The sequence below is a fragment of the Pagrus pagrus genome, assembly GCF_965226575.1.
Source record: "Pagrus pagrus genome assembly, chromosome: 11".
NCBI classification, from domain to species: Eukaryota; Metazoa; Chordata; class Actinopteri; order Spariformes; family Sparidae; genus Pagrus; species Pagrus pagrus.
This window is the reverse complement of record NC_140195.1, coordinates 19,745,869-19,767,470: the sequence shown is the minus strand read 5'-3', so window position 1 is coordinate 19,767,470 and position 21,602 is coordinate 19,745,869. Positions and strand designations below refer to the sequence as shown.

Genomic DNA, 21,602 nt, shown 5'->3' with positions numbered 1-21,602 from the left:
CATTACACAGCTTAACAAAACTTCAACTGCTCTGCTCAGCAGAATGCATGATGGGAAAAGCGGGCTGTCTTTGACTCCAATACTCTCAGCACTGTTTCACATCTCTGTCAAGTGGTGTCTTCACAGTAAAGTTTCTGACTAGTTTGTGAAATAGATTGCTATAAATGTGATAAAAAACAATTTTTTTTCAAAGTTTATCCAAAGTTCCATAATTGTACAGGGCACCTGTCCTTTAACAAACAAATCTATGTAACTTCACAAGTCTTGTAAATGTATGCAGAACCAATCCTCTTTTATTGTTAATTGTCACTAATGTTATATAATGTAATACATTGAATTTTTTTCAATCAAATTTTATGGTTACAGATTTATCATGTTAGTTTGGATTAGACGTGTAAATTACAAGTCTATTTTTGTAATTTTATGGATATTTTGGTGTATTTAAAAAATACAGGGAATCTGTAAAATAAACAAATATTTCATAAAATGACAGATTGTGTGACAAAAGGCCCGGCCACTCTGCAGATAACACTTTCAAATAGAACAAGCAATCCCCAAAACACTAGATAACTTCTATCCAAATGAGGATGTTTCACAGGCACAGTTTTTCTCAAAATGTCGTCCAACTGTGTTATCACCTCAGCCATCAAGTGTTTGGTTAGTGATCCGTATGAAATGCTCTGTCCTTTCTTGTTTGCCTCGTCTTGTTTGCTGGCTGTCAGACAATGATGCCGTTGATGCCTGCGCTGTCAGGAGAGTTCATATCCGTCTGAAGAGGAAATGAGAGGGTCTGATGGCGACTGATGAAACCAGTATCGGAGCTGCTGGAGACAATATTAGTGATGGGAGATTGGACAGGCAAGGAGCCAATATTGCACAAGTGACGTAAAGGGTGTTTCTGCTAAAAGGGAGGGCATCAACCAGGGGCTTCACCAGTCCACTTCATTTGTAATATGATAAATCAGCACATATGGTGTAGTGAGTAAACATAAAAAAACAGATCTGAAAGGTGATTTACAGAAAGCAACTGTCGGTCAGATAACATTAAAACATTCTGAAGTCCTGTTTATTTTGAGCAGTCCTGAACATACAACAGGCATGTCATTTAAACAGATTTAAACTTATATTGCACATGTTATTTTCAGAGTTGCCTTGCAATCTTTCAGCTTTGTGAAATAACCCGAGGGCAGCTTCAATCATATATAACTCACTGAGGTGAGATTGATTCAACTTCACAGCAAAACGCATCATTGACATCAATCTTTACACATAATTTAGCTCTTTTGTACTGAGCCTCTTGAGATCTGTTTTTCATAAAACAAGAAACATTCTGCCAGTGGGGTGAAATAAATCCACTTGTCCCCTGAATATTTTGATTTGTTTCAAGAATGGCCCTGAAATAAGATATATAATAGAGTATAAAAAGTCTTCAAGGATCATTTTAAAAGGCTTTGTGTCTTTGGTTTGACTCAATGATGTTTCATTGTTGGGCATCCTTTAAATGAGAATAAACACAATACAGATGATGATATTCTTGTGCTTTCTCTTTTTCGTAATTAATGTTTAACATTTCTGAAACACATGATGCAGAGAGATGTTGGGATGAGGTTAAAATGTTCTCGATAGAACCTGAGTTTTCCACCGGCACTAGAATTCACCAGCAGATGGAGACAGAGGAAAATGAATGGGAGATGGTAAAACAGCAGAGGAATCCAGTCCAACCATTATTTCTGTCAGTAATCAGCCAGAACAGTGCTGGTATATAAACCAACCTGTCTTTAGAGCTGTGTGCAGTGTGACGTCTTTTATCACATCCTCATTTTGGTGACATTTAAAGGATTTCCTGCTCACAAATGTAACATCCTGAGTTTGTCATTTTATTCAACTTTTAAATACATTTTGAGGCTACTTCTGCCAAGAGTGATGTCCTCTTTTATTCCTGTTGCAGACATTTGGAAGCTGCCCAGTAAAACACAATTGTGGGATAACAGCCTTGCTCAAGGGCACCTCTGTGGTGGTAATGATGGCAGTGAGAGGAACTTTGATGTCCTTCATTTATGTCATTAAAACACATTATCGTTACACCTTCACCAACACTCTGAGCGAAGTCATTTAATCGTAATGAACCCATTCCTCTTTGGGTAGAGGCACTGAAAAAACAATGTGGTAAGTTTTATGAATGAGCTCTAGGGGGCACTGCGTCATCATCACCATGGAGAGAGAGAGAGAGAGAGAGAGAGAGAGAGGGGAGGGATGATAGATTCCATTTCTATTCTACCTTTAATCCAACTGTGAAATTCATAAGTAAAAGGCAGTATTTTTTTTTTCTTCTCAGGTACTTCTCTGAAAGACCATGCACTGCTGCATCAACTCTGAGTTTCATCATCACACCTTGACGAGGAAAAAAAAACCCATGACCAGCGGGCAGAAATATGTTGCTAGATATACTATATTGATCATGTCTTGGAAAAAGAGAGAGAAAAAATTGAGAAGGTTAAAGTTCTTTAAATGAAGGTACGCCGGGAAGCCTAAACTCCTCACCTAATGAGCCATGCGACGGCGGCCACGCTGACTTTTCTACAGCATCAAAGATAATTCTCCTAATTAACCTCAGACATGTGCAGGGGAATGCAAAGTTATGTTTATCGGCTATCGGGAGCTGCTCGTCTAATTACTAATGAATGTGTTGAGACTCAGTAATGTAAAGCACAGGCAAATAAGTCGAGACATGCACGTCCGTTTCTCCACTTTAAACATTTTATTACAGACAAAAGAAAACAAAAGAAGTATTGGTGACACAAAATGAATCTAATGCTGGTACAGCAGTATTGCACCAACAACAATTTCTGAAAAAATATTTATTATTCTAATAATCATGGTGTTTGATCAATAATAATAATAATAATAATAATAATAATAATAATAATAATAATAATAATAATAATGCACCCTGATGAAAATAAGCCAAAATGTTACTTCATATCATTCATAAATAGATGTGAAACCTGCAACCAAATTAAATAGAATGACCATATTGTAAAACATATGATATTCAACAAAACAAAATGGGTTCTCTCATCACTGGCTTTACAAATTAAAGAAGTACATTTGGCAGGTTTATACACAAAATTAAAATATCTACCCCCATGACTGTTCCTCCGAAACGCAAATCCTGCTACAGTGAAAAAAACAAAACGAAAACAAAATATCCTCAAGAATTTTTTTTTCTTCACAAAAAATGATAAAGATGAGTTCAACACAATTCTAAAACACCTAATAAAACTAGTCAAAAACTTTAAAACCCACTGTTATGTTTTTTTTTCTTTAGTAACATTTCACATTTAGCAACTTTTTTTTTTTATTCACCTGTACAAGTGGTGTCGGGACTAAAGGGGAGGTGGGCGGGGTTACAGGTGGGGTGGGGGGGGCGGTCCTTACTGACCGAGAGGAGGAGGAGCTAAAAGGAGAGGTATCGACCTTTGACCTCTACAGTTCTGTAACGTCCTGAGGCCGTGTGAAGAGAGTGACACTCTCTATCAGAGCTCCGCCAGTTAAGGAGGAACTGGAGCGCTTTTCGGTCTTTTCTCTCTCTCGTTCGGAGAGAGACAAGACCAGTGAACACAGTTTCAACACAACTTTTAGTGTGTGTATTCCCTCACTGAATCCGCCTGCACGAAAATCACATAACCAAACGAAAAGAATGTTTTTAAAAAAAAAAGGAAAGCAAGGGACTGCAGCTAAATACACACATAAGAGGGATCCATTTTGGTGATATTTACAATCACTCTGTGAGAAAGAAAGGAAATGAGGGAGTCCTTTAATATGGGCAAGGATGATTTACAAATGTCTTATGTGTTCGTGACTATCTTCATTAAAATTTTCTGCTTTGCTTTCACTCAGTCGGTCATGGAGTACATTCACCCCTGCTGAGGTGACTATAATCTAGTTTCCTGCATTAGCTTTTCTACCCAAGACCCCTTCGCTTTGAGTATGCTTAGAGCATTTCATCTCCCCGATGAGGGCAGTCCATGGCAAACACAGAGTAATGGAGTGAAGAGGGGAGAGAGAGCATCTTTAAAAAATTCAAAACAAAATGAGAAGACATTTTTTTTTTTTGGTCTTCATTTCCAGTATGTTGGCATGAGCTTAAAGCTCAATGCCCCCGCAAAAAAAAGGGAAAGTTCACTGATAAGAAAAAAAAAAAAAAGAAAGCAAGAGAAGTGCCTCAGGCTTCTGGCCGATTTAAGTGCTTGGCAAATAGGTGAAGTTACTGTAGCAGTCTTTGGGATTTTCGAAATCCGTCACAAAAAAAAGAAAAAAAGAAAAACAAAATGGTGTAGAAGCTGATACATCGATGACGTTATGTTGGAAAGCTCCCTGGAGTCTGACATTTGGAGGTCTTTCAACTTCAAGTGAGGTAGAGAGGCTTGTCCCGAGCTCCCATGCCACTGCTGAGGAAGAAGAAACAGTATTAGTGTATGTCTGGATACAAATAAATACAATGATGTTCTGACTGGGGATGCATGGTATTGGATTTTGGCAAATGTCCTAAATGCAGCTATTTTCTGTCGATACTCATATATGCACATATTTTGTCCACCCTATTACAGAAAACATCAGGACTCAATCCCATTTTCAATTTCTGTCCCGACCCCTGCTTTTCAAGTTTCCCCTGGCCCCTCAGAACAAAGTTACAAGAGTTAGTGGCTGATATCTCCTCCTTTGAAATGGGACAACCCTTCAAGACCCTCATATGTCATCAGTAGTCGTCAGTGGCGCGTATGTAAACAGACATTAGCACATTTCCAGTATGCCGTCATCGGCTGTGGTGATTTCTCTTGTGTTATCACAATGCAGTTTGCTGTTTATCTGATGGATAGATACAAAAGCATGGATGCTTGCCATTTGTTTGCAACTTTACGCCATCAGTCAAGTCATCAAACAAAAAAGAACAATGCTTCATTACCTCGCTAGCTGACTAGCTACTAGCTTTAGCTTTGGCTTTATATGCAAACATTAGCAACCCTTGCATCTTCGCTGCTGGACTTAAGTTAAAGTTCAGGTGTCACATGCCATCAAAGTGGGGAATGCTACATTGAGATATGTCAAAACATGGTACTGTCATGTTATGGACATCAGCTCCAACAATGTAGCATTAGCTAGCTAGCTATTTAGCTACGGAGTCATCAGCAAACTAGATTGTTTTATGCTTGTTATAAAGAAAAGTATCAAAAGAGAATGAAACAGCAGAGCGATCCCATCACCCCTGGTTTAAAAGCACGACTATTCTTTTGCTTGCGCCATTCGTTTCATTCACGCATGGTCGCTAATCGTCTGGGGCTGTCGATTGAGCTATCAGCTGTTCTCACACACCTTCATTGTTAGCCACATCATCATCATCATCATCATCTTGCTGTTGTCTTTTTAAATCTGTTTCTCTCTCTGCCTTGAGCTCACTCGTGCTGCTGTCATGCTCGGCCTTCACCTCTCCATCACTGCCAAGTCTTCACATATTCATTAGCTTCATTATTCCATCAGCCCATCAGTCTCAGCAGAGTCATCATCAGCCATCACCACCACCAGTTTCTGGACTCCGTGAGGGGATTTATCTCGCTGCTGCTTGGGGCAGACGGCCCTCGATTACAAAATCTCGCCGTAGAGTCTAAGCTCAAGAGACTTTTCTGACAAGGCCTAATTATCACATATCATCTGTCATAATAAACAATTATCTTTACATCATTCACTTGTCTCTCCTGATTGAAATATTACTATGATTACTCTTATCGGGATGGCAGATGCTTTTTGAAAATGTACACAATCACATTTAAATAAGAAAACTACTTAGTAAATGGTTTGCGTGGCATTAAAGCGCCATTACATCGGCCTGTCTTGTCGGCAGAAATCAACATTATCATGCATCCCTAGCTCTGACTATTCCCTCTTTATCCTACATTTTCACCAGGAAATCCTGGTGAGATTATGAAATCTTTTTCAAGGAAGGCCTAGCTAAAAAAAAAAAGCTTCAAAACAAACAGACATCAGTCAGTATAAAGAAAAAAAAACAAAAGTCAGAATTTGCAGATCACTTGGTGCTTGAAATGTCAAATACAAAGCCAGTTCTGCAGTTATCGCTCCTGACACACTGAGAAGAATTCAGTACCCTCCAGAACTACAATGATCTGACACTGAGTGAGAAGGTTTTAAGCACACACTCAATCGACTTCAAAGAACATCAAACATGATTTGACCCAGGCGTGATCCCATTTGACATACAGATGAATCAGCTCTAAATACAGGAGATACTGACTTCCAGCTCTGCCGCCTCTCGGAATAGCAACACCAAGTTTCAGGTGTGAGACAAAACAACGTTCCTCTTGTACCTGCTCGAATGGCTTGATTCAATAAGGCAATGTGTGCTGAGCGAAACACAGGGAAACTTAATTGGATGTCACACTTTTTGCGAGCTGGGTAATAGCATTGTTCTACTGCTGCAATGCTCATTTCAATTTCAAGGAGATGCTTTGCTTTAGCAGGGAAATCGCAGTTTATGATTAATACTGTCTGAGTCTCTGAGTGTGAAAGTGAAGTGCTTTAGTGCAGCTCATTTGGAAAAATGAGTAACTGTCAGACAACTACTTGCTATTCTCAACAACTGAATGTCCCAGAATGGATTTACAGAGGCAGACACATTTTTATTTTGGTCTTCTTGCGGTTAACTCGATGTGATTTCTTCTTGTTTATCATGTCCTTGACACAACATCCATTGCTACCGTAACACAATATCAGGGTCTCATGTGATGAGCTCACCCGCAGTGGTTGGGTCCACAGTCCCTGTTGCAGTACTCGCTGTCCCAGTCAGGGTTCTGGCCGTGCACTGGGTTCGGGGCCCCTGGAGACTGCGAGCCCCCGACACTGTTCTGGTAATCAGCCTGGATATGGGAGAATCCCTGTAGATCAGAGAAGAGGAGAAAAGGTGTTGAGATGAGAGTTTACAGAGCCATGAGGCCAATTGTTGTCAGTGCCTTTTATTAGTTGCTCCTGAGCTCATGGCTTGGTTAAAAAGGAGTTTCAAAATCATAATTCCTACACAGACATGACGCCCTGCTGGACTGGAGACATTATAGACTTTGACATCTATGTCAAACTGGAACGGCCATCTTTGAACAGAGGAGGTGGCCTACGACATTACTTATCACCCACTTACAATGCAGTACTGAGTTCCCTCCCCAGACAGCTTAACAACCATTCACACCAGGGCGAACGGACCAACGACCCACAAGTGGCCCTAACGACTGACACGTAACGACTCTGTAAGGACACTCCCACACAGAGTTTAAAAGACTGCAACTCCCCTCCAGTAAGTAAGCTGAAGAAGCCTCTTGGATGAGAGGTGAAACGTCTTCAAGAAACTGAAACAAGTCCAGTTGCCTACGATACATATAGACATATACATATAGACTCAGAGGGAGAGGAGAAAAATGCTTAGTTTTTCAGTAAATGGGTGAAAAAAGTTGCAAAAAATGTTTTTGCTTATATGCTAAACGCGTGACTGAGGCCTGTTTTATAATATAACGAGAGCAACTGACGAAAACATCCGAAGGTTTTAATTTCAATCACAGTCAGAAAAGCATTACAACAATGCATTGACGTGTAATAAATATACATCAACAATTATCAGTGATTAAATATAATATTCAACGTGATTACAGCGATTTTATTCTTCATCATATTCACATTTCACAGATTTTTAATAACGGCCACACCGACCTGTTGGCTGAGAGGAGGGGAATGCAGAGGCGCCTGGAGCCCCATTTGGTGCGAGATGATTGGCTGCGACTGCTGCATGCGGATTGGCTGGTTGAGCAGGGAGCTCTGATGCAGGGAGAGCTGGGCGTGGGGGTGCAGAGGTGGGCTGATCTGGAAGGGAGCTGGGGGAGAGGCACTCATGCTGGGCGGCAGCATCTGGGATTGGCTGAGGGTCTGGGCCAGGGTGTGGCGGGGCGGCCCGGCATAGCTCTGGAGGTCCGACAGGGGGAAGGAGCCCGGCGGGCCCAGGTAGGGTGAGGAGGGCTGGGGGGGCACGCTGTACAGGGGCTGCTTCGGGGGCAGCATGTGGGAGGGCTGGCTGGTCTGCTGGGCACTTTTTGGTTCAGGGTCGTTGTAAGTCTGTGGAGGAATAAAACAATTTTAATAAGATCACTTTAATTAATGACCTTGAACCTGAACACATCACAATAACACATTGATCATCACTCATCAACACAGCCCCCCTCTTGTTTTTTTTAAATAGCAGCATCCATTACACTTAAAACTTCAGCCTTGACCTGCATCTTGAAGGGAAATTCTGTTAGTAGTTAACTGAATAGCAGCTGGATTGCTACGCTATCCTGTTTACTACAACAGCTGTGGGGATTTCCAGAGGACTTCCTGTCTTTACTTTTTTTTTTGGACTCGCAGACAAGGTTCTAAAGGAACAGTTATATGTTTATTCCCCTTTTTGCAAAAGAGATAGATGAGAAGATTGAAAGAGCCAGTTCCAGTTTTTTATGCTAACTTAGCTTCATTTTTAATGGACAGGCTAGTGAAGTCTTTTTAGGTTAATTTTGCTTTCAATAGCCCCATTAACAGGTTCATTTTTAACAAAAAAATGAAAAATCAAGTGAAAAACAGGAGATGCTTTCCTTTTAGTCTGGTGCTCAACTGACTCAATGAGCTTTAGCGCGCCGCATTAGTCAGCTAGCTTTTTCTGCTAGGTTTTCTGACGTGCTGAACCGAGAGGCTCTCCCAGATTGATGAAGTGACAGGTAGTTGGGATGTAGCTTTTGTTTGTGTGAGCTGTCCAGCAGTCGGTCCTCAAAGCTAGCTTTTTGGCAAGCTTGACTTTTAGCTCGTCCTTTTTCTCCTCAAAGTGTTTTTCAATGCCTTTAGTTACAGTAGCTGTCGCTGGCATGACGTACTCAGGCTTTCCGACATAGCTCTTTAGAGTCCCCTCCACCCTCTACCACACTGATTGGCTTGCATCACATTTTCTTCCCTTGGCAAGCTATGACGGGATCTTTAGCTGTCAGCCATCTTTGAACATGGCAGCTGGGTGCTTGTTCTTAATGTGGTACAGCATGGTGCTAGTACTACTACTAAACTGTAGAGTAGCATTGCACAATTTACATTTGACTTCACTGCCTGTCGAGAGGAACCCCCCTAGCCTACAGACTGACACATGTAACTGGGCAGAAATATTCTCAGTGGTTCACTGTTTAGTGATAGGGATCTCATGTCTGTCCGGGGGATAAATGTTACATTTAAATTTATGTTAAATTTGCTGTATTGTTTTTGGAAACCTGCTTGCCAAATCTCTACCCCCCAGAAGATATGAGTAGAATCTTAACATGACTTACGGACACAAATGATAAATATTTGATAATAACGCCCAGGCTGACAAAGTCTGGAGTTTCCCTTTAAACATTTCCCCACTGCCTCCTCAGAACTGGTTAATTATGTTCTGATCCTCGTCAGCTGCCTCACTGCAGAGCTGCTTGTCTCTCGTCTGCCCGGTGCAGCAGTCCAATACAGTTTTAACAGGACAGTTGACACTTAAAGCTCCTAACAGCAAATCCTTTTCAGCATATTGATGCTGACTGTGTAACGAGACTGTATATTTAAAATTTTCCGTCCACCCTTTCCTCACTTCCCACACACATGTACACACGCAGGCTGGGAGAAGAGTAAACAGGGTCGAGGTTAAAAATGGACACAGTGCTTTAAAGTAAAACCACCAAACTCTGTCAAGATCACCAAAACTTCACTTCACCTTTTCTCATTTTGGACAGTATCACTCCAAGCAGGTGCAGCACCCCACAAAATACACCACCTCCACCTCCACTCCCGCCCCACCCTCCCCAGGCCCCTATGATGACCTGTCAGATTGCTCATCTCCAGCCATCAGTGTTGATTAGAAGGTAATGGAGCCCATTTGTATGAATAGAGCTGGGGCCGAGGTAATGATCAATAGACACCTTGACAGATAGATGGGAAAAGGAAAGGGACACACACACGCACAAATTCACACAGACACACACACATATATGCAGGAGCCCATGCAGAGAAATGAGGCTGTTTGCCTGCAGAACAAATGGAATGACAAAAGGAATCTTCCCCACACTACATTGTGTGTTGTTAATACAAGACGGCACTAAACAATGCAATCTACAGCCCTCCTCCTTGCCTTTCTTTATTCCTCGTGCTACTATGCAGGTGTGTACAAGACGCCATCATTCACTGGGCAAAAGGGATGTCATAGATCTGAATTAGCAGGAAGGTGTCAGAGGTGCAAACAGCAAGAAATCCTATGATTGCTTGCACTGATTTGGATGTACTTCCTGTTGTAGATGATAAGATGGAGGAAATCGATGATCTAATGCATGACACGGGTGTCTGCTTGTGTAGGATAAATGTGAGGCCTCCTACAGATGCATATAAAACAGACTCAAACCTGAGATCATATGCAGCACACACGAGAGAGCAATCATTTTCTATCCTCCATCTCTAATAGATGTGTCCATATGCTCGTGCGCTCCGATTGGCTGACCCCTCCCCCAACTATATCACCACACCAACTAAGATCCCCAACCCCCAACATCTGCACCCTATGGAAATAAGGTATTGTTCCAAATACGGCCTGCTCTTTTTGCATCAGATGCCCCCACCCACCACCACTACCACCACCTCATCCCAAGGAAGCCCCGCCCAGCCCATTAGCAGGGATTTTCCATCCAATCCATCATCAGTCTTAGCCAGGGCCTGTGTGTCATATGCGTTACCTTGGAAACCAGACTGGCTCGGTACGCGGCCAAAGCTTTCAGGTACTCCTTCTTAGCCGCCTCAGTTTTCCTCTTGTACGCCTGTGAAGAAGAAAAAAATCAAAACAAGAGGCTTCGGGTGAGAGGAGAGGTTGACATGCTCATAAATGGGCACACACACACGTTTGTCTCTCAACACACACGCACCTTTTTTATCTAACACTTTCTTAAACACACCATGCGCACACACGCACAAAGACACACACACACACACACACACACACACATGTCCTTAATGTTCCCTTTTCCATCAGAGCCAATGGTACAGAACACCTCTATTTCCTCATCACAGCACTAAAACTCCCTCATCTCAATGTGTCTCCCTCTATTGTAGCAACACATCATTTCCATTCCAATCCACCTAGAGAAATGAACTGGAACTTCTCTCTCTCTCTCTCCTTTTAGCTCCGCAATAACACTCCTATCAGCATACTGACATTAGAGATACACCAGAATGGTTGTAGTCATTTGGCACATTAGGATACGATCCCTGCCTGAGTATGAGTTTTGTTTGAAACTGCCTTCCATATTGTTGCCATGATGTACGAACTTCTGTTGTCATACAACTAACTGCTGCCGCTGCCGTGTTTGAGTAAAGTATAAAGAATGTGGCTTTATGAGTGCATATGGATGTGTGTTTCTGCAGGCAGGTATTGTCTGTATAGGATTTAGAGTGTCTGAAAATAGGGCTATTAGCTGTAGGAGCTACAGGCAAAACCATGTCTATTATGCAAAACAGAAGGAGAGAGTAGTGTGTTGTATGTTGTCACAAGAAAACCAAAGTATATTTGCATTGTGCTTTTTCTGTAGGGCTGAGTTAAATCTTTGTTTATACAAGTAACAGCTGGTACTGAAAATGAATTATTTCATCAACGAGAAATCTAAACTTTTCATATAGCAAAGAAGGTCAAACGTGTGCATAAAAACAGCCATACAGGAAGTTTTCCTAATTTATAAATCTGATCACTTATGGTTGTCAGCTGGTGTCCTGCAGGGCTCTATACTGGGCCCACTCCTGTTCAGCATGTACATTAATGATCGGCCTTCTGTGTGTGGAAAATGTGACATCTTAACGTATGCTGATGATACAGCTATTTTTGGTCATGGTAAAACTACAGAGGAAGTTGCAATCAAGCAAATAGATGCTATGTTGAGGGTCGCCAATGCTGTCTGGGGTTCAGTGTGTCAAAAACAGATTGTATGTTGTTCTCCAAAAGCCACAGCATATACTATATATAACCTGATATTCACATCTCTCTTGAAAGGCTACAAGTTGTACATGTTTTATTTATATATTATATTATTATAAATATAATTCTAGGATGCCCATTAACATCAGGTGAAGGGACTGCCGATAAAAACTAGCCTTTCAGCTAACTCGGGTAAATTTACATTTGTTTGAATGTTGATTAATGTACACTGTCCCTTTTCAAAAATAAAGAATTAATAAAAAAAAATACAAGAATGTAAAACTGGCATTTTTTGTATCTAAATCTGCAATTGTCAAAGAATAATTTATTACCTATTATACATCAAGAAGTTGCATCCAAGCAATCTGATTGGTCAACGAGGCATTTAGAATGTGAGCATGACAGCACACCAAGCTCATAGCTTAAAATATTCAGCTACTCCGCCATTATCATGATACGGTGCTACTAGCTTAAAAATACATGTGAATTTCCCAGACGTAGAAGCTAAATCTGTTCATGAAAAAATATTTTTTCAGCAGATGTCTAACAATACTAAGCTAGCAATTGCAAGGCAGTGTTGAGTGTGTATTTATTAAGTTTGGGCAATCCAACAATCTCCAGAAAGCGTTAACATCAGATCAAGTTATAGGGGAGTCTACTGACATGACTACTGTGATTACTTTGAAAGGTACAGTGATTGCAATATAATTCAAAATATATCAATGCTGCTTCCTTGTATCCAAAAATTGCAGCTTCCACTTAGCAATATTTGGATTTCGATAATCTTTCAATAACTGTGCAGCCCTACGGGAGACCCAATGTATTTCCAGGGAAATGGAGATTACACAATGGTTTAACAATATGAATAAATTTGGATTATATCTCTTTTTATTTTGTTTGGTAACTGTTGTATAATTCTAATATTACACTCAAAGGTGAGCTTTACCATCATTATTGGCACTTGAGGGATGCTTATGGATCACTATTGTGTCAATAATGACACTAAAGCTCACTCTCGAGTGGAATATTGCTTAATTTGATGATGCCGGCGTTGGTTACTTGACAGTTTTCAATACTCTATGCTACAGATACATTTGGTAAGTCATATTTTTGTGTATCACAGAGTTGATGCTCCACACCAAGAAGAAACAGTTCGGAAAATGCAGTGCTTTTAAATACACATTATATACTAAAATGCTGTCTCAACAGAATCTTTTCTTCGAAGCAAACCCTCCTCATCCCAGGAGAATCGCTACAGGCAAAAGAAACTAACGACTGCTCTTTCTCTTGGAGTCGAATACCCAAAACATCATGACCTCCTATAACTCCGTCATCATTAGCATTTCCTACCTATTACTGCTGAGCTGGAGATGACGTTAAAGAGCAACAAAAACAATAGACTTCCTGGATAGCTGAGATGCCCTTCAGCTAAATCCAAGGACGAGACGATCGTGAGGAGGGGGTTCACTAATTCTGTATTCTAGGCAGGATCAAAATAGCAGGCGAGAGATATAAATAAAGAGAGTGGAAATGAGAACTTCACACATCCCTGCTTGTCAGAGGGCCAATGAAGATGCATGGTGTGGAGGCATCAGCTATGGAGGCTGGAGGGAAACAGGAAGTGTGGACCGTACCACAGCCTGGAGCTTTGTGGGAGCTCTATTTGGCAAAGAAGATGATTTTAACTTTTTTGAACCAGATTTTTGGGGAAATTCTTTTTAGGTTTGATGGACGTGGTGCCGCTAAGAAAAGACGTGGTGCCTCTAAGAAAAGACGCTTTTGCATTGTCGCATTTTGTGCGCCTGCATGTGTGTATTCATATCTGACTGTTTGCTTTTGCAGGGCTGCATGAGCACAAGAGTATTTACACACTGCATAACATATATCAGTCCTAGACTCCTGAAATCTCCCCAGGTGCATTTATATTTTTCCCACATTGACCATTTCTTGCCCGTAAAATGTCCAACTTTGTTAGTTTCAGACTATTTTACGGGCTGCTGTTGCACAGAATACTCCCCCTCTCCTCTTTCCCTTTGCTCGAATTAAATTTAGAAAGAAAATCATTTTTATGAGAGTCAGGGGAGTGGGGATAAACGGATGGATTATCTTTAGAAAGAGAAGAAGAAGCTCATTAAGGTGAGCTGTATCTCACAGCGATGTTCTGGTAATTACACAGCACATAACGCCAGGGAGAGGCTGCTCGCCTGCTGCAGCACACATGCCATCTACTGGCTGGACCAGAACGTGTGCATGTGAGTGAGTGTGTGTGTGGATGAATGTACATGTATAGGTGCATTTGTTCTTTTATATGTTAAAGTTTACATACAGTACTATGTTTGTGTCAGGGATGAACAAGGTGCTCATATCTTGTACTTAAGAGAAGTAGCAGTCTTTACATTTTTGTGTTCTTGTTGATTTAGGCGGCTGTTTTTGACAAAAGAAAAACTTCTTTTTTTGTGTCATGCCGTAACACCAGACTATATAGTAGCTACTTTGCTCAGACTGTTAGACTGAAAAGCCAGATATTCCAGACAACCATATTATGTACCTGCTTCTGTTCCTCTCCTAGGCTGTCCCACATGGAGGCCACAATCTTGGAGACGTCCCCGAAGGTGGCGTTGGGGTTCTGACCCTTAATGGCCGCCTGGGTGTCTCTGAAGAACAGCGCGTAGGCTGACACGGGTTTCTGTGGCTCGTTAGGGTCCTTCTTCTTCTTCTTCTTTTGAGGTTTGGGTTTGGGCTTCATCATTTCTGCAGAGGCCCGCTTCTCGCTGCTTATCTGGAGGCAGAAAGAGGGATGGAGGGACGAGAGAAAAAGAGAGACATCTCTGGTCATAAATCAGTGGATGAAAATAACTCTTTTGCTGCAGCTACTATGGAAAAGAAGCTTGAGAAGACTTTCAGTATGTATTTATAGGTATGATGCATCCACTGGATAAAGGATAAGTAATCAACATTAACCACTGTGCACATGGCGCTCAGCATAAATGAAACAGAACATCGAATAAACGCTGAACTGAGGGTGAAAGCAGTGGAGTTCTGCGAAGAGCAGCAACGGCTTGTTCTGAGAAGAGAAAACAGATCAATTTACGGACATGGCTGAATGAAGAGTAACAGGACGTCAGAGAGACAGGTTAGCCTCTGGGGTGTAAGAGGCGTGGTTCAGGAAGAATCTGGCCAAACATGGGATAGGATGGAGAGAGTCCAGGGCTAATTAAAAGCAGTTCCACTTGGATTCACGTAGGTACGACGTTATCAGTTGTTAAATCACTGGATTTAAATCTGGGTTTCTTTCATGTAGATCACAAAGAATTCCACTTCGCGAGGAAAACCATAAAAAAAAAAAAGGATTGAATCTATATTTTTTTGATAGCATGCACCCAGTTGGTTTGTCAACAATAACACACTGCAATCTCGCCACATTTTCAGGAAGGCGAAAACGGCTCGCATCTGTGTGATGCACTCGATCCAACACACATGAATACATTTTCATTTTCCGTGCAGGGGCTTTGACGGGGGAGTCAAATCCAGGTCACCTGATCCTGGTTGTGATTCTATATGGAAATTGCCTTCTTTGCTGAGGAGAGAACACATCAAGCACGGGAGAGAGAGGGAGAGGAGAGAGAGAGAGAGGGAGGGAGAGAGAGGGAGAGGAGAGAGAGAGAGAGAGAGGGAGGGAGAGAGAGGGAGAGAGGGAGAGGAGAGTGAGAGTGAGAGAGAGAGAGGGAAAGGAGTGTGAGAGAGACAGAGAGAGGGAGAGGAGAGAGAGAGAGAGAGAGAGAGAGAGAGAGAGATTGCGAGAAGAAGTGACAGCTTGATGTTGCCATTAGTATCGCTGGAACATCAGTTAACCTGATTTCTTGGTAGGAAAAAACAATCCAATTTCCATCCATATAATAGAAGATATAATGACATACTGAATATGTAATAATATACATTGATATTACGTCAAATGAAGGTTGTTTATGTGCACCGTTTATGGTCGAGGGGTTATGGGGAGTTACTCAAATGTTGTTAGGGGCTTTGAGCAAGTGAAATGAGAGATTTTTGGCAAAAAAGCCCATCTTCAATGCCAAGTTCCTATTTCATCAGGTTGCATTTTAGAAATTTTCAACAGCTTTGAATGTTCTCTTTCATGATCCACTGATCCTGGGTTTCAGTGTTAAAACTCGGCAGGGGGGGAGAACAAACCATGAAAAAGATTTGTCCCCGCGCGAGTATCAAACAGCAACTTGAGGACATTTAAAGGCGTTCACATCCATCTAATGCATACTTATCACTGGATTAAGCAACAGCCACGTTTCCCCCCTTTAACTGTCAATTGGAAAACAGGAAATGACTGCCTTTGAAAAATCGCATTGTTTCTGCAAAGCATTTTGCAGCCAAACAACACGTTGTATTCCACCCAGCATGAAATTAACTAATCAAAATTCAAGGTCCAGGAGCACATTTGGCAGCTAAAGAAAAAACTTCAAAATGGCTTTACTGTTGAGCGGAAATGAATTGATGTTCTCATTCAGGGCGATGTGAAAGTATTGCTTGTCTATTTCACAGCTTACAGGTAATTTTTTTTGTGTGTGTGAGAGCAAGCCTGGTTTCATTAAAAAATAATCATCCCTCACTTTTAGGCAATGAGGCAGAAGACAGGCATTTGAAACGACATCTGTTCCAGCCGAGCCTTTGAAGTGAAAATAGAATAAACTGAAGGTAGAGCTAATGGAATGACAAAATAGGGAAAAAAGGAGGCTAAATAATCTCCAGGAAAATTCACATGTATTCACACAGTGGAGAGAGTGATGACACTCAACAGCTTGCAGCTACAAACAATCAGCCAGGAGAACAAGGGGCATATTCTTTCATTTCTTTCTTTATTTTCTTCTCTTATTGTACGAGAAGCATGTTTGTGAACTTAAAGAAGGCCAACATGAAATATCAAGGTAATACTGGAAAGAATAGAGATGAAAAATGAATGAGTGCGGCTCATAAAAAGACTACAACAAACCCAGTCTCCACTCACAACAGTGTAACAGTGTTAATAATGTTTCTACAGAGGACAAAACCCCCCTCCCAGAATCAATCTGGGATTTTTCATTTGCTTTCATTTCCCCTCAACCTGTCTAATCAACATCTTCCTACATTTCCCAGAATACCTTCAGAAAAAACCCAGAAGAGTGGGTGAGAACTTTACTGCTTAAAGGTCAGTTTAAAAAAATAGTCATAATAGCGTGTATTAGGATGATTATATCTGACCATAAAAAACAAGAGTGACAAGTAAATTGCCCGGCTGCAACACTCATTTCCCAAACATGTATTGAGAGAAATGCAAATGTGTGAAGAAGCAGACAGGCATGGCCTCCACTGTACATACTGTAAATGTATATATCTACATTAGGAAAGCGTAATAATTATAACACACACTAAAAACACAATCCTGTCTCAAAACCTTGAATAAATAAGTTAAGGAATAATAATTATAAAAAGAATAAAATAATTTTTGACTAGCTTTCAGTCAATTTCCTCAGCTAGTTTAAATAACTCTGATCAAGTCTTTTCTGCTAACCGTATTTGCAGATTTTTGGATTGATGATACTAAATGTCTCATTATTAAAGGTGCCATATCTAAGAATTTGCTACATGCACATTCATACTCCAAATAGGGGGCAGCATAGCACCAGAGTAACCACTAACTGCTGATAATTGTAGTTTCACCAGCTAGTTAGCTTAGTTAGGAGTGTTGGTGTTATTCTCTATCAGACTCTTGAGGCTAGGAGCTTGCAGGTCAGCATGCTAAATTCATTAGACATCTCTGCAACACAAAGAAATACAGTAAAAATTTTAAATTCTTGCATATTGCACCTTTAATATTTTGTTTGGTTTTGGATAAATGTGGATAAAATGATATGTTACGTTTGTTCCCTCATTTTCCCTTGAACACATTCATCTGAGTGGCTTTACTCTCTGCCTTTACAAATTATCGATGGTGATAAGCAGATATCCACCACATATCCACTGTACATTATCATGCTTATTTTCCTCGGTTTTTCTCATTCAGGCGCAGAGAACAGTAATGATTATGACAGCTGTTGTTGCCAGTTGAGAAAAAGCGAGAGTCACATCCCTTATTCATAACACAACATCTTGTGGCTGCACTGCATTCTGGTCTATTTTCTGATACTGTCAGTGGAGAGATTGGTATCTGGTCCTCTTCTCCGATGGATTTCTCCCTGTGTGACTGTTGATGCAAAATGGTGAATCTGTAAAGTAGCTCTCTGATTCTGATGTGCTGACACTGGATCCTGACGTTTGCCATTCGTTTTTTTTAGACTGTTGGACATTTATCTTGTGTCCTACAACACGTGTAGCTGTGCTGGAAATATTGTTTTGTGACATGATTTAAAATCTAAGTTTGGACAGATATCCACAGCAATAGGAATAATACATTACTCCCAAACCTATAACCCTTAAAAAGATTGATTTATTCAGCCAAAATGTTCTCAGAAATTATAATCTGAAATTCCCTTTAGCTTCCAAGAGGACTCAATTTCCTAATAAATATTCACTATTTCAATTATGATACTAAGTGCCAGATGAGTCAGCAGGGTGAGGGAGATGCTGTATGGTCACAACGGTGACATAAACTGCAGTGAACATGTGCAGAGGTCTGCCGTCCGTCACCGTCTTCTTTGACTAGAGCTTTAGCTTTAACTTGCAGGCCAAACCACAGACATATTTTGGTGAAAAAGTGGCAATGAAGGTGCATTAACAGGCTAACATTTCCATCACATAGAAAAATTGCCCACACACTGGCAAGAAGAATCCCTTTTTATGTGCAAGAGATGACAAAACAGGGAAAAAGTGACAAAAAGCGAATGCGTCAGTCAGAGGATCATTTATAGACCATGTACTTGCACAGTTTTGATAGCTGATTAATTGGTTTAAGTAATTAAAGGAAATACAGTGACATTTTTCAGATTTCAGCTTCTTAAATGGGAATATTTTCTTGTTTCTTTACTCCTCTATGACAGTAAACTAAATATCTCTGGGTTGTGAACAAAACAAGACATTTGAAGATGTCATGTGAGCTTTGCAAAACACTAATCGACATTTTAGAGAAAATAATCAACAGAATAATTTAGAATGAAAAAATAAAAATCGTTACTTGCAGCCCCAGTCAATACAATGTCTTTTTTCAGCACTGACACCTAATTAAATTCTTTTCAATTCCTTCCTTTGAAAACTATACACCATATATAGGCGATTAAATCACGAAAGAAGTCAAACTTCTCACATGTTCAATTTTGTCCTAACACAAGCAGCGTTAGACGAACTGGGAGGAAATACAATATTGTCTAAAACTGGCAACATTTTGATTCAAACTGGCAACTTTGTGATCACAGAACAAGTAAAGAAGATTGTGATCTGAGCAAATACTGCACGCCAGCTTTCGGCACATGACAGTGTTCACTGATTTGTACACATTTTGGTCTGTACAGAGAAAGTACTGTAGTTCAATGCTCTGCTTTACCATGAGAATATTTTGTTTTTGGACTCTGCTTTTATCCTGCACAAAAGGACAAACTGCCTTTACACAAACACTGATGTTTGAAAAAAAAAAGAAGCACTTTTTTCTCTTTAGTTATATCTTAAAGACAAGGGGGTAAAAACGGCCAAAAACAGCACATGACTGTTGCTAGGTGAGACCACCATGTCCTGTACAGATTGGCAGGGTCTAAATACATTTTGTACACAGCTTTACAGTTTACAAGCAAAAGATTGAACCATAGTGTCAGCCTTAGCTTGCTCATCCCATCAGCGTTTCTGTTGTCTGAGAGAGAGAGATGGAAGGGGTGGTGGATGTGGGGAGGGAGATAGGGAGGAGGGGGTAGCTGTAATTCTGAATGGACAGCGCTGCACTGGCAAGACAAGATTAGAATTGACAGCCTGATAACTGCGTCACTATCAAAACAGCAGAGACAGAGAGAGAGAGAGAGAGAGAGAAATGAAGGAGGAAGTGAGAGAGAGTGAGAGAAGAGTGTGAGATGCAAAGGAAAAGAGAGAGAGAGAGAGAGTTGATGTAGAGAGAGCAGATAAAAGGAGGAGGAGGAGTGATGTAGAAGAGGGTTGATAACAGAAAGAGGGACGGGTGCAGACATGGAGACCGACAGAGCTTAAGAGACATGAAAATTAGACAATAAAACCAGGTGATAGTATGGGAGAGTATTAAAGTGTCCAATCACAGCCTCCTGAATATATGCATCATCATCATACACACTGAGCAGCAAAGTGCAGAGTGCTGCACGCTGTATCGATTTCAGAAGGCCATAAAAACAAACAGGAACTACTCAGAGGTGATGCACAGATACCTTTTCTCTGTGGTCATTACACCAAAGCATGATGCAGATACTGAGCGCGGCACTAAATCAAATCTGGATGCGATCCGCTTCCAAAGTGTAGAACGCTTCTGTGGATTTCAAGCCAAACAACAGTAAAATGGGAAAACACACACGGCAGTGGCTTTTCAGTGTGTTGTACAGTTTGTGGGACAGTTAGTGTGCGAGCACCAACAGAGAATACACAATAAAAAACATTTTAAATGGTATTTTTTTTTGCAGGAAAATATTGTCTCAATGTGCACTTGCCTGAAGAAAGAGACAAAGCACACATAGTACTACTCAGAAGGCAATGGTGATACAGAAGAGGCTCTTTAAAACCACATTTCACCAAAGACTCCGAGTGAAAAAGTCTCTGATCAAGGACCAGGTCTTGCAGGTTGGAGATCTCAGTAAATCAATGTTTAGAAAAATTGTGTAGAAACTGGGTCTACAAGTGACAAACAGGAAGTGACACAAGGTAAGGGAGCAGCCAAGCGTAACAGTAAATGAATGGATCTAAATGCTTGTTTTAACACCAGGAACAGACAGGAATTAGAAAGTATATTATAAATCCAATACTACTGCTACTACTACTACTAAAATATTCATAAATAAAAATATTCATGGATTGGCCCACTACTTGTTAGCTCTGGACATATCCATCTGTCAAACAACAATAGCCTATCAATCCAAACTATTAGCTAACATTAGCGACTTGATCCAACCAGACCAAGTAGAGCTGTAGCAGCAAAACCCTTAACTGTCTTAAACTGAACAAACATCCATTTAGATATTTTATGACCGTTGCTTAATTCAACCTGATGAATGTAAGTGGAACATTCACTCTTTCTTTTTTGCCCTGTTTTGGTCTCTACCAACTACTGAGGGAAATAACTGGCTCTTTAGCTGCTAAATGCTCCACTACGTTCACCAGCCAGTCTCTTTCTATGCCTCTGTTGCCGTTCGGTGCTGATTTTAGGAGCTCTTTAACTGAAGCTGTTTTCCACGGCTAAAAATGATGTTGATGAGAGCGGTGAAAGTGAACTAGACAGTAAAGTCGCTGATCGCAAAACCAGAGGAATGACTGACAGATGCTGTCAAGCTCCTTAGAAGTTAAGGGGAACTAGAGTCTGGTGATAACACTTGATGGGCTTGTCACTGCGAGAGACCACTTTGAAATAGAA

At 40.8% G+C, this 21,602-nt stretch overlaps 1 protein-coding gene across 2 annotated transcripts in view; it reads right to left on the bottom strand.

Moving 5' to 3' along the window:
- Positions 1–2,739: 2,739 nt before the first annotated feature.
- Positions 2,740–21,602, bottom strand: part of LOC311265090 (TOX high mobility group box family member 2-like) — an 86,157-nt gene continuing 67,294 nt past the window's right edge. For both annotated transcript variants that reach the window (XM_084366423.1, XM_084366424.1), the window contains 5 exons: positions 14,595–14,825; positions 10,818–10,898; positions 7,768–8,166; positions 6,808–6,947; positions 2,740–4,451 (listed from right to left, as the gene is read on the bottom strand). In XM_084366423.1, the coding sequence (XP_084222549.1) occupies positions 4,409–4,451; positions 6,808–6,947; positions 7,768–8,166; positions 10,818–10,898; positions 14,595–14,825 (894 nt within the window). In that variant the 3' untranslated portion in view covers positions 2,740–4,408. The remainder of the gene's footprint in view (positions 4,452–6,807; positions 6,948–7,767; positions 8,167–10,817; positions 10,899–14,594; positions 14,826–21,602) is intronic.